Here is a 12,005-nt window from a genome sequence, read left to right on the forward strand (position 1 = left end):
TGCTTAGTTAGGTTTCGCGAGGCAATTAAAATGTAAATGCTTAAGATCCTAAATGTCAATTATCAGCATGCACCCAACAAACTATGTTAATTTTAATCATCAACATAAATGTTCTAGCACCTGTTTCTGTGGTCACGTTTAGCCTACATTTGGTTGGTCAAAGAGAATCTCCAATGGAGAGTGTCAGTATGCCATTTCTTAGATACCAATTTCAGTCCATCCTTCAGAGAAGGGAAATTTGAAATCGACAGCAGTCTAAGAAACATCCTTATTTGGACCGAGTGCCCATGGAAGAGTCAGAAGCATGTTTTGTGTTTGATTTTGATGATGGATTTGAGGGGAAAAGATCAGGAGACGATCCTTTGGTGTAAACAGGTCACTAAAAAAGAGATAAAGCTAATATGAAAAGATGACTTAAGATTGGTTTGTTCTTTCCAAGGAAGAAGAAAGCTTGCCGCTGTGTCAGTCTCGGAGTGTAAAAATGGTCTTTTATGTAAGTTCCTTTTCTTTTTTGCAGCGTGATAATAGATAGAAAGGGACGCGGTGGCTCAGTGGGTTAGGACACTGAGCTTGTCGATCAGAAGGTCGGCAGTTTGGCGGGTCGAATCCCGAGTGCCGCGTAACAGAGTGAGCGCCTGTTACTCGTCCCAGCTTCTGCCAACCTAGCAGTTCGAAAGCACGTAAAAAGGCAAGTAGAAAAATAGGGACCACTACGGTGGGAAGGTAACAGCGTTCCGTGCGCCTTTGGCGTCTAGTCTAGTCACATGACCACGGAGACGTCCTCAGACAAGCGCTGGCTCTTCGGCTTTGAAACGGAGATGAGCACCGGCCCCTAGAGTTGGAAATGACTAGCACGCATGTGTGGGGGAACCTTTACTTTTAATAGATAGAAACTGCCTTTGATTAAACTTCCCCACTGGAGTAATTGCTAAACGTGCAGCACGGATGTCTTCTTCCAGGTTCAAACTGCTATCTAAAGTGCAAATTCTGGAGTTACTAGTTCTTAGTGGTCTTGGTGTTACCATGACAACAATGATCCCATTTGGAGGCAAGAGTTCCAGAACAATTCAAAGAGCCAAATGTTTAAGGTAATCCTTGGCTTACGACTGTAATTGAGTCAGAATTATGTTTGTAAGTCATGCTGTTTGTTAAGCTGATGATCACATGATCAGTCCAATGTCATGATATCCTTTTTGTGGTGACTGTTAAGCAAACCCCGTGGTCATTCTGTGTAGGACATTGTAGTGTCCCACGGCCATGTGACCAAAATTTACGATATTTTTGTTGAAAACTGGTATTTCGATGAAGCGGTTTATCTAGACCCGTACCAGTTGGGCTTCAGGCCGGGCTACAGCACGGAGACGGCATTGGTCGCTCTGATGAATGATCTCTGGAGAGCCCGGGACAGGGGCCATTCCTCTGTCCTAGTCTTATTAGACCTTTCGGCGGCTTTCGATACCATCGACCATGGTATCTTGCTGCGGCGCCTCAGGGGACTGGGAGTGGGAGGCACGGTTCTGCGTTGGTTCTCTTCCTTTCTCCAGGGTCGCTCGCAGTCGGTGCTGGCAGGGGGACAGAGGTCGACCCCGAGGCCTCTCGTTTGCGGAGTCCCTCAGGGGTCGGTCCTCTCGCCTCTCCTGTTCAACATCTACATGAAACCGCTGGGTGAGATCATTCGCAGCTTTGGAGTAGGGTACCATCAGTATGCTGATGACACCCAGCTTTTCATCTCAACTCCAAACAGCATCAGTGATGCCCTCGACGTGATGTCCCACTGCCTGAAAGCGGTCCGGGAATGGATGGGGAGGAACAGGCTTCAACTCAACCCGGACAAGACTGAATGGCTGTACGTACCGGCAAGCTAGGATACTCAGATCATTCCACCCCTTAACATCGGGGATGAGTTATTACCCCCTGTTGATAGGGCCCGCAACCTGGGTGTCCTCCTAGACTCACAGCTCTCCCTGGAAGATCACATAGGAGCTGTGACCAAGGGGGCCTTCTCCCGGGTTCGACTGGTGTGCCAACTACGACCTTACCTGGACCTGGATGCCTTACGTACAGTCACCCAGGCCCTTGTGACCTCTCGCCTAGACTACTGTAACGCTCTCTACATGGGGCTGCCCTTGAGATCCACTCGGAAGCTTCAACTGGTGCAAAGTGCAGCGGCACGAACACTTTTGGGAGCCTCCCGATACTCCCATGTCACACCTCTCCTCCGTGCGCTGCACTGGCTTCCAGTTGCCTTCCGAGTGAAGTTCAAGGTGCTAACAATGACATTCAAAGCCCTACATGGCATGGGTCTGGACTAGCTACGGGAGCACCTTCTGCCAATGTCAACACCCCACCGCCCTGTGCGCTCCCACAGAGAGGGCCTCCTCAGGGTGCCACCGCTCAAGGAATGTCGGCTGGTAGCCCCCAGGGGGAGGGCATTCTCATTGGGTGCGCCAGCCCTCTGGAACTGCTTACCAGCTGAACTCCGGATGGCCCCCGACCTCCGCACCTTCCGGCGCGACTTAAAGACTTACCTATTCCAGCAGTCCGGCCTGGCCTGATAGCTCTAATTGGGGTCCTAGTTTGTTTTTGATTATTGTTTTTCAATACTGTTTCATTATGTTTGCCTATCTTACTCTGTACACCGCCCCGAGTCCCTCGGGAGAAGGGCGGTTTATAAAAACAAATAAATAAATAAATAAATAAATTTAATTCCAGTTAACGGCCAAAACATCCCATAGCGAACAGCGGGTGGAAAAACTGTATGAAACTGCAAAAAAGAATCAGTCACGTGATGACCCGCTTTACGATTGTCACAATTTACGACTGTAATGGGCAGGCTCCATTAAGAGCATAAGTTGAGGACTATCTATAATATAGGTTTTATATTTATGTTATAGGTGAAAGAATGGGAAGAAATTGTTAAGAATGTTTTCATGTGTAAGCTTTAGTCTTGACATCCTTGTCTGTTAACATCCACACATAATGCAGGAAACCGGTTTTTACAATAAAATTGATAAAAATCCAATCACCCATGCATTTAGTTCTGGATCCAGTAGAACTATTTTAGGATTGCTGACTAGAAATTTAAAACTTCCTCTTCCCTATGAGAAAAATAGTTTTATTAACCTCCGCTTGTATTTGCTGAAGCTTTCCTGATGGATAATAATGGTATTAATTACATATTGTTTAAGCTAAGGCCTTATGCCTACTTTAGAAATATTTGAAACCAGAACTGTGGCTTTTGCACAATATTGTGCTTTTGCAATCTTGCATATTTCTTTTTATAATTAGAACACGAGACTTGATTGTATGGGAATTGAGTAACTGTTTTTGCAAAAGCAAAAAGATGTGGTCAGAAGAAAGGTCGAGGAACTGATTTAGTGATTGAAATCTCAGAAGCCATGTGTTTGCGGTTTTAAGGAATAAAAGAGTGGCACTAAAAAGAGGTCGGAGCAAATTGGTCATCAGCCGTCAATCCTTTGACTGCTTGTACATTTGGTCCCCATTGCAATGGGTTGTGGTATGTAAGTACTTATTGTGTGCTCTAAATTTAAATAAACATCTGGATCCCAAAGTGAGAATCTTGTGGTGTGATGTCTCTTGTATTTAATGAGTTTTTTTCCCCTGGCATCCCCTAAAGAGCTATATTTACAAAAGTTTTTTTTTAACAAAATGCTTTTTTCTATTCTTTTACCTACAACATAAATTTACAATCTACAGTACTAATATATAAGGTAAAGGTTCCCCCGCACACGCGTGCTAGTCGTTTCCAACTCTCGTGGCCGGTGCTCATCTCTGTTTCAAAGCCGAAGAGCCAGCGCTTGTCCGAGGACGTCTCCGTGGTCATGTGGCTGGCATGAATAGATGCCAAAGGCGCACGGAACGCTGTTACCTTCTCACTGTAGTGGTCCCTATTTTTCTACTTGCATTTTTACATGCTTTCGAACTGCTAGGATGGCAGAAGCTGAGACGAGTAAAAGGCGCTCACTCTGTTACGTGGCACTCGGGATTTGACCCGCCAAACTGCCGACCTTCTGATCGACAAGCTCAGCGTCCTAACCCACTGAGCCACCGCGTCCCTCACTAATATATAGTCCTTGTAAAATATCATTGCTCTTTATGTGACAATCAAGCAACGAATCAGTGAACCCCTGGAGGCAAACAAAGTCATAACCAAAAGCCAGCATGGGTTTGTCAAAAACAAATCATGCTAGACAAATCTTATTGCACTCTGACAAAGTGGCAAAATTAGTGGACCAGAGGAATGCTGTGGATATAATTTACTTGGACTTCAATAAGGGATTTGATAAAGTAGAACACAACCTACTACTTGATAAGATAGAAAAAGGTGGGTTAGACAGCATCACCACCTGATGGATTTGTAACTGGCTGACAAACCGTACTCAGCAAGTAATCCTCAATGGAACTGCATTAACAAGAAGGGAAGCATGCAGTGGGGCACCCTAAGGCTCTGTCTTAGGCCCAGTACTCTTCAACATCTTCAGCAATGATTTGGACCACACTTGGAATACTGCATCCAGTTTTGATTGCCACGATGTAAAAAGATGTTGCGACTTTAGAAAGAATGCAGAAAAGCACAACAAAGATTATTAGGAGACTGGAGGCTAAAACATATAAGGAACGGTTGCTGGAATTGGGAATGTCTAGTCCAGGGGTAGGCAACCTCGGCTCTTTTATGACTCATGGACTTCAACTCCCAGAATTCCTGAGCCAGCATGGCTGGCTCAGGAATTCTGGGAGTTGAAGTCCATGAGTCATAAAAGAACCGAGGTTGCCTACCCCTGGTCTAGTCTAATGAAGAGAAGGGTGAGGGGTGACATGATAGCAGTGTTCCAATATCTCAGGGGCTACCACAAAGAAGAGGGAGTCAAGCTATTCTCCAAAGCACCTGAAGGCAGGACAAGAAGCAACGCATGGAAACTAATGAAGGAGAGAAGCAACCTAGAACTAAGGAGAAACTTCCTGACAGTGAGAATAATTCACCAGTGGAACCACCTGCCTCCAGAAGTGGTGAATTCTCCAAGACTGGAAGTTTTTTAGAAGACTGGACAACCATTTGTCTGAAATGGTATAGGGTTTCCTGCCTGAGCAGGGGGTTGGACTAGATGACCTCCAAGGTCCCTTCCAACTCTTACTCTGTTATTATTCTGTTTTAAAATCAGAATAATTTTTAAAAGACATTTTACCATACAGGTAGTCCTCGACGTACAACCACAATTGAGTCCAAAATTTCTGTTGCTAAGTGAGACAATTGTTAAATGAATCCTGCCCCATTTTACGACCTTTCTTGGCACAATTGTTAAGTGAATCCCTGCAGTTGTTAAGTTAGTAACCCGGTTGTTAAGTGAATCTGGCTGCCTATTGACCTTGCTTGTCAGAAGGTTGCAAAAGGTGATCACATGACCTCAGGACACTGCAACAGTCATAAATATGAGTCAGTTGCCAAGTGTCTGAATTTTGATCATGTGACCACAGGATGCTGTATTTGTCGTAAGTGTGAAAAATGATCATAAATTACTTTTTTAGTGCCGTTGTACCTTTGAATGGTCACTAAACAAACTGTTGTAAGTCAAGGGCTACCTGTAATTGTGTGGAGTTTTTCCTCCAGGAACTGTTTGGGTCACTAGTGAAACTTCTTGGAAGTCCCAGCGTTAATCAGAAAAAGTCCAGATTGGGAAAACTTACAGAACTGGAGGATTCTTCAAATGCTAAGGTGAATCATTTCAAAGTTTCATTTAATGTTGTTATTTTTCATCTTCCTTTGCTATGTCAAAGGTAAGGAAAGATGATGGCCGAGATAAGGAAGGCTGGCAGTAGGTTTGGGAGGTGATTTTTGAGTCCATCTTCAACCCAAAAAAGGTCCAACTAGCTTATCTTAAATAATACCAACCCATACCAGTACACTACCTCCCACCTTGCTGGCATTTGATCGAAGTGGAGCTCTGTGCCCATTACTGATCCAGCCACGGGCCCATCCACCTGGTCCGTCAAGAGTCACTCTCATCCCTAAAACTTTTGAAAAATCTGCCTTCAGATATTCTTTGGCCCAGTCTCGCCGTTTCAACTTACGTGTCTTGTTCAGTGGTGGTTGGATTTCAGCCTTCCTTACCTTGGCCATGTCTCTGAGTACTGAACACCTTGTACTTCTGGTCACTCCAGCTAGGTTGCAGTTCTGGAATACGACAGCTCTGGAGGATGATGGGTTCCTGGGTAGCTTCACGTTTGATTCTTCTCAAATCTTTGGCCTCTTAATGTGCCTCTTTTTTTCTCAACACATTTCTTGCCACCCTGTTGACTCTTTGCAATAAAACATTTGTTGGTTCTGTGATCACGCCCCCAATAGCAATTTCGAGAGGGCTGCATTCCTCTGAAATACGTTTTACGATTTTTGACTTTTCAGAGTCAGTTAAATCTCTTTTGGGGGCCCATTTTGCCTGAGGAAAAGAAGCTATATGTAGCTGCTCCGGTGGCCTGTATTGTTTAAAGCATGGCCTTTACACACACCTAGAGAGATTGATCCCCCTGTGTCCTTTTTTGGCACAGAATAAAGTCTTTTGAAATCTTAGTGAGTGTTTTCATTGGCTGCTGCACAGCAGGCAGGACCAGCTTTCTGGGTTTGGTGCTTTACTTTATAACTTCCCCTTTTGTTCCTTAATTTTGTTTACATTTTTTAAACATTAAACAATCCATGGATTGACGTGATGCCTGAGCCCACTCGTAGGTAAACCTTCTTTTTCTCCTATGCAACTGTGGGCTGCACACTAACAGTGACTAACCAATGGGTAATTTAATTCCAATTCAAGTCTGCAAGAAACTATTAATTTAATCCCGGTTGTTTTCCTTGCATGGTTGTCATAATTCCTGTAATGCAAGATACGTGAAGGTAGTGACGCCAGGCTGTCTTCAGAGAGAAAAAAAGATAGAACCATGTATTTAGGTAAGTTGCTGCTAGTTTATTTGCTTATGGTATTTATAACCAGCCAAAGGATCTGGGTGTCATGGTTCCGACAGATGAAACTCGGCCAAGAACTTCGAGGCATTGTTTACCTTAAAGAATCTTTATTTGAGTAGCATAGCATCAGCACTAACATAATCGAAGCCAAAAATTAAGTTCCCCTCTCCTGAGCACATAGTATCAAAGCACAATTCCCTCCCTCAATTAACAGTCATAAATCACATTCCCCAATTAGTTTGAAGGACAGCCTTCTCCTCCAGCTCTCCAGCCCGCCAATTCTTGATCATCTCTTATTTCAACAACCTTGGTTCTCACACTAGGTTCAGTATTATTATGTCTAGCTAGAGTCTCATGCACATTCCCACCCCCTCCCCTCCCCAGCATCATCTAACTCTAAAAGCAAAAAAAAGAAAATGGCTGCATCTCCATCTGTTGTCAATGCAAAAACATCCGATGTTAGCAGCGTTGACACAGGGCATCTTATAAAAAAGTAAATGTGACATGCTTTCAGATATCAGTTCTGACTTTGATCCTTCCTAAAGGTGCTTTTTCAAAAGATAACTGGACTTTCTTTGTTTTTCCTTGAAGACATTTCACGTCTCATCCAAGAAGGTTCTTCAGTTCTGATTGAATGGTGGAGAATGGAAGCATTTATATTCCTTGCAGTAACTTAGTGCTAACGATCAGATGACTGCAAGAAATATAAAACCTTTCATTCTCTTCCACTCAGTCAGAACTGAAGAAGCTTCTTGGATGAGAAGCGAAACATCTTCAAAGAAAAGGCAAAGTCCAGTTGCCTTTTGAAAAAGTACTTTGGGACAACCATGACCTGGATGACTGAGAATCTCCACAGACACTCCGGTCCTTCATATTGTAGCAGAAAGGAGACTGTTGGATAGTTGAGGATTTGTTTATTTTATCTGTTCAGGAGCAAATTAATACAAGTGGATTAAGGTTAACCCCATGATCAGCGATTCCCAGTTCAAGTGTTCTGTACCAGCCTGGTACCGGCCTTGCAGAAAAGGCAACCCCTTTACAGACGGCAAGAGGCTGGAATACGTCTGCCAAATTTATTACAAAAACAAACAAGACACGAACCAAGATACCGGAGCTTTGAAACACTATCTGAGCGGTTGCTTTCAGCAAACCAGCCCTCCCCACACAAGTCCTTTATAAAGAGTTCAGGGCGTGGCTTCTCTCTCCCTCCTTCCGAGAAGCCCCATTGCCTTCCTCTGTTTACTCCTACTTGACTGCCTCCTGCATCGGGCGTCCTTGAACAGGGCCAGCTGTGGGTCATCTTCATCCACGCTGTCAGGCTCACACAGCTGGGTCTCCACCAGGTGGGAGGGGCCTGGCTGGGGGCTCTGCGGAGCCTCAAAGCCATCATCAGCAAGTTCTTCAACACCCCACTCCTCCCCCTCATCTGAGTCATCCGACCCAACTGCCGAACCCACAGGCTGACCCTGAATCACAACATCAAGGGCTGGTGACAACACTGGAAAGTTTGATATTGTATTTTGGCTGTGTTACCCAATAGCTCTCATGGCCAGCCTCCAGTTTTTAAAAATGTAAAACTAAGGATGCTTCTCACCAATACTGTATTGTAGAATACACCATTCAGCCTCCACGGCTTATTTTTCCTGTAGTTCTCAGCAAGGAGGCAGATTTCCAAACAAAATAACCCCATTTATTTTTATTTTATAGGAATGTTATGGCCCCCAGAGGCATTTTTTGAAATACGGTTAATGCTAGAAGCTGGTGCTTTCCCTTATAACTTCCCCATTTCCTCCTTAATTTTGCTTGCAGTTATTTTTTAATTAAACATCCCATTGAGCGCAGAGCCTGGAGGGCACAAACAGAATTGTCTGCAGACATATTGGTGTTTTTAAATGCAATAAGCTTTATGACGGAGTAAGAGTTTGAACAAATGTCAGCTTGCTGTGGGCCTGTCCCCTGTATCACATAGACGATCAGCTGGGAATCGTGAGATTTATTGGTCATAAAGAGCAAATAGAACATATAAGAGCTCCCAGTTTGATCCATCTCAATGCAGTAACGGGATAATTTATAGAATGGGCAAGTCTGTCTTGTTGTGAGAGGGAGGTTTTTAGATGCTGGTCCAAAGTCAGGATACTGGTAAATGATTGGCTAAGGATTAATATCTTGAAAAAATGCCATCAGCATATATAATATTTCACAGATTATGAGGATAAATTAGAGGCATCTTTGTGGAGGTAAAAAAAAAATCAAAGATGGTTGTTATAGCTGCATGGTTGAAGCCTTATTCTCTTGTATATCTTGACTTTTCAAATCTCCATGAATCTCACACAGTTCAGGGATTTTTCGATATTTCAGTAATCATAAATACTACTTGACAAATCCCAGAATCTCTTTTGGCCATGGAATTTCCCAAGAATTGATTTATAGACATGGCTGTGAGTGTGGTAGATCTATCTATCTATCTATCTATCTATCTATCTATCTATCTATCTATCTATCTATCTATCTATCTATCTATCTATCTATCTCTGTGTGTGTGTATATGTATATGTATATACAGTATTCAGGGACACGGTGGCTTAGTGGGTTAGGACGCTGAATTTGTCGATCAGAAGGTTGGCAGTTTGGCGGATCGAATCCCGAGTGCCACGTAACAGAGCGAGTGCCTGTTACTCGTCCCAGCTTCTGCCAACCTAGCAGTTCGAAAGCACGTAAAAATGCAAGTAGAAAAATAGGGACCACTCCGGTGGGAAGGTAACAGCGTTCCATGCGCCTTTGGCGTCTAGTCATGCCAGCCACATGACCACGGAGACGTCCTCGGACAAGTGCTGGCTCTTCGGCTTTGAAACGGAGATGAGCACCGGCTCCTAGAGTTGGAATCGACTAGCACGCATGTGCGGGGGAACCTTTACCTTTACCTTTTATATACAGTATATGTATATGTATATGTATATGTATATGTATATGTATATGTATATGTATATGTATATGTATATGTATATGTATATGTATATGTATATGTATATGCAGGGCTTTTTTTCTCATAGAACACTCAGAACGGAGTTCCGGCACCTTTTTTGGATGGAACCTTTTAGGGTAGGCAAGGCAGGTTGTATGACATGTGTGAGTTCCAGCACATTTTTCTTTTACAAAAAAAGCACTGTGTATATGTATATGTATATGTATATGTATATGTATATGTATATGTATATGTATATGTATATGTATAATATGTATATGTATATGTATATGTATATGTATATGTATATGTATATGTATATGTATATGTATATGTATATGTGATGTTGAGGGAGGAATAGGAGGGGCAGCTGTTGGTGAAACAGCTTCCCTGAAGAAGGAGCTATGAAGAAGATAAAATCCTTCTTGCTAGAATGTTTTATTGCAATGTCAGCAAGAATTCAGGAGTGCTCATCATGTCCTGTAAAATCTTGAAATCTGACAGGCTCTGGAGAATATCTGTCATGTATTAATGGGTTATGCATTTCATTTGGTGGATATTTTAAACTCCTGTTTTATTTGTAGAATCAGTTAGAAGTATATATGGAAAAATACAAAATTCTGTGTGATTTAAATTCAGGGCTGATATCTTGTAAAAAGCATTAGTAACTGCACTGGAGGTGAATGGCAGCCTGCGAGCTGCCAAGCCAGAAAAATTATAATCCACATCTTCATGTCATATAGACAAAGAGACACGTGATTAATCCTAGTTCCCAGACCTTGAAAGCAAACCTTGGAATTTCCAGGACAAAAGAGAAGGCCAGGAAAATCGAAGCGGAATGAAAAGATGCTTCTGATAACAAGCTCAACAATTTCTGTTTTGCATCTTTTTTGATTTGGAATTGTAAGAGAAAAATAATATTCACTGATATCTTTTGAAGTATCCTTGATAGGTAATAATGTGATCAAATGTATTTATTAGGTTAAGGCCCTGTGCCTACTGCAAAAAAATATCTGTAACCAGAACTGTGACCTTTCTGAAACATTATGCTTTTGCAAATCTGTCTATTTCTTCATATGTATAGAACCCGAAACTAGAATGTATGTGAATTAAGGAACTGTTTTTGCAACGACACATAGATTTCACAATGACACGTGTGGAAACGGCTGTGTGGAAATCTGTGGTCAGAAGAAAGAACAAGGAACTGATTTAGCTATTATTGGAATCTCGGCGATCATGTGTTTGTAGTTTTAAGGTATAAAAGAATGAGAGAACAAAGGGTCGGGGCCAATTGGCCACAGGCTGTCCCTCCTCATTGCAATGGGTTATGGCAGAGTCTGCAAACTTTCCGGCTTGAGGACTACAGCTTCAACAGTGGTGTGTGTGCATGCGCATGCACAGGGCCATGCACACTGGTGTGGCACTAGCAGCCCCATTCACGCATGCGGTATGTGCTGGCACTGTACGCATGCGTGAACATCCGTGAAACCCCCACGGTGGCTAGTGGCAAACCACCTGGGCTAGCAGCACATGCACAAACGGGCTGCAGACACCCACCCTGTGCTAGCATCCCCATTCGTACCTGCACAAACGAGGCTGTGGGCGCTAGCGCAAGTGGGGGAAATGCACGCTCTTGCGTGCGCGCACAGGCCAGCCATTTCCGCAGCCTGCTGGCCAAGAGCCTGAGGCCCAATCCCGGGCCACAGACCATAGGTTGTGGATCCCTGGGTTATGGTATGTAAGTACTGATTGTGTGTTCTAAAAATTTAATAAACCTCTGATTCTTAAAAGTGAGATGTTTGTGGTGTGCGGCTTCTTGTCTTTGCTAAGTTTTCCCCCCTGACAGTCTGGTAATTTGAATTCCTGTTCTGATTTCTTTACATTTCTTTAAACTTGGCCAGTTTAAAACGTGTGGACTTCAACTCCCAGAATTCCCCAGCCAGCATTGTGCCTGAGGAATTCTGGGAGTCTATGTCCATCTATCTTAAAGTTGCCAGTTTGAAAAATGCAGCTTTACAGCAAGTTCTTTTTTTTATTACTCGAAAATAAACGAGTGCCAAGGTCTAAATTGTT

General features: G+C 43.2%; 2 protein-coding genes across 12 annotated transcripts in view; one reads left to right on the forward strand and one right to left on the reverse strand.

Moving 5' to 3' along the window:
* The window catches only part of TMEM39B (transmembrane protein 39B), a 313,404-nt gene that overhangs the window by 137,012 nt on the left and 164,387 nt on the right, over window positions 1-12,005 (reverse strand). The window lies entirely within an intron of this gene.
* The window catches only part of SPOCD1 (SPOC domain containing 1), a 42,503-nt gene that overhangs the window by 9,611 nt on the left and 20,887 nt on the right, over window positions 1-12,005 (forward strand). For all 11 annotated transcript variants that reach the window (XM_083369910.1, XM_083369915.1, XM_083369914.1 and 8 more), the window contains exons 3-5: window positions 440-493; window positions 5,627-5,731; window positions 6,892-6,955. In XM_083369910.1, coding sequence (XP_083226036.1) covers window positions 440-493; window positions 5,627-5,731; window positions 6,892-6,955 — 223 coding nt within the window. The remainder of the gene's footprint in view (window positions 1-439; window positions 494-5,626; window positions 5,732-6,891; window positions 6,956-12,005) is intronic.

Source organism: Vipera ursinii (assembly GCF_947247035.1).
Source record: "Vipera ursinii genome assembly, chromosome: 9".
Taxonomy (NCBI): Eukaryota; Metazoa; Chordata; class Lepidosauria; order Squamata; family Viperidae; genus Vipera; species Vipera ursinii.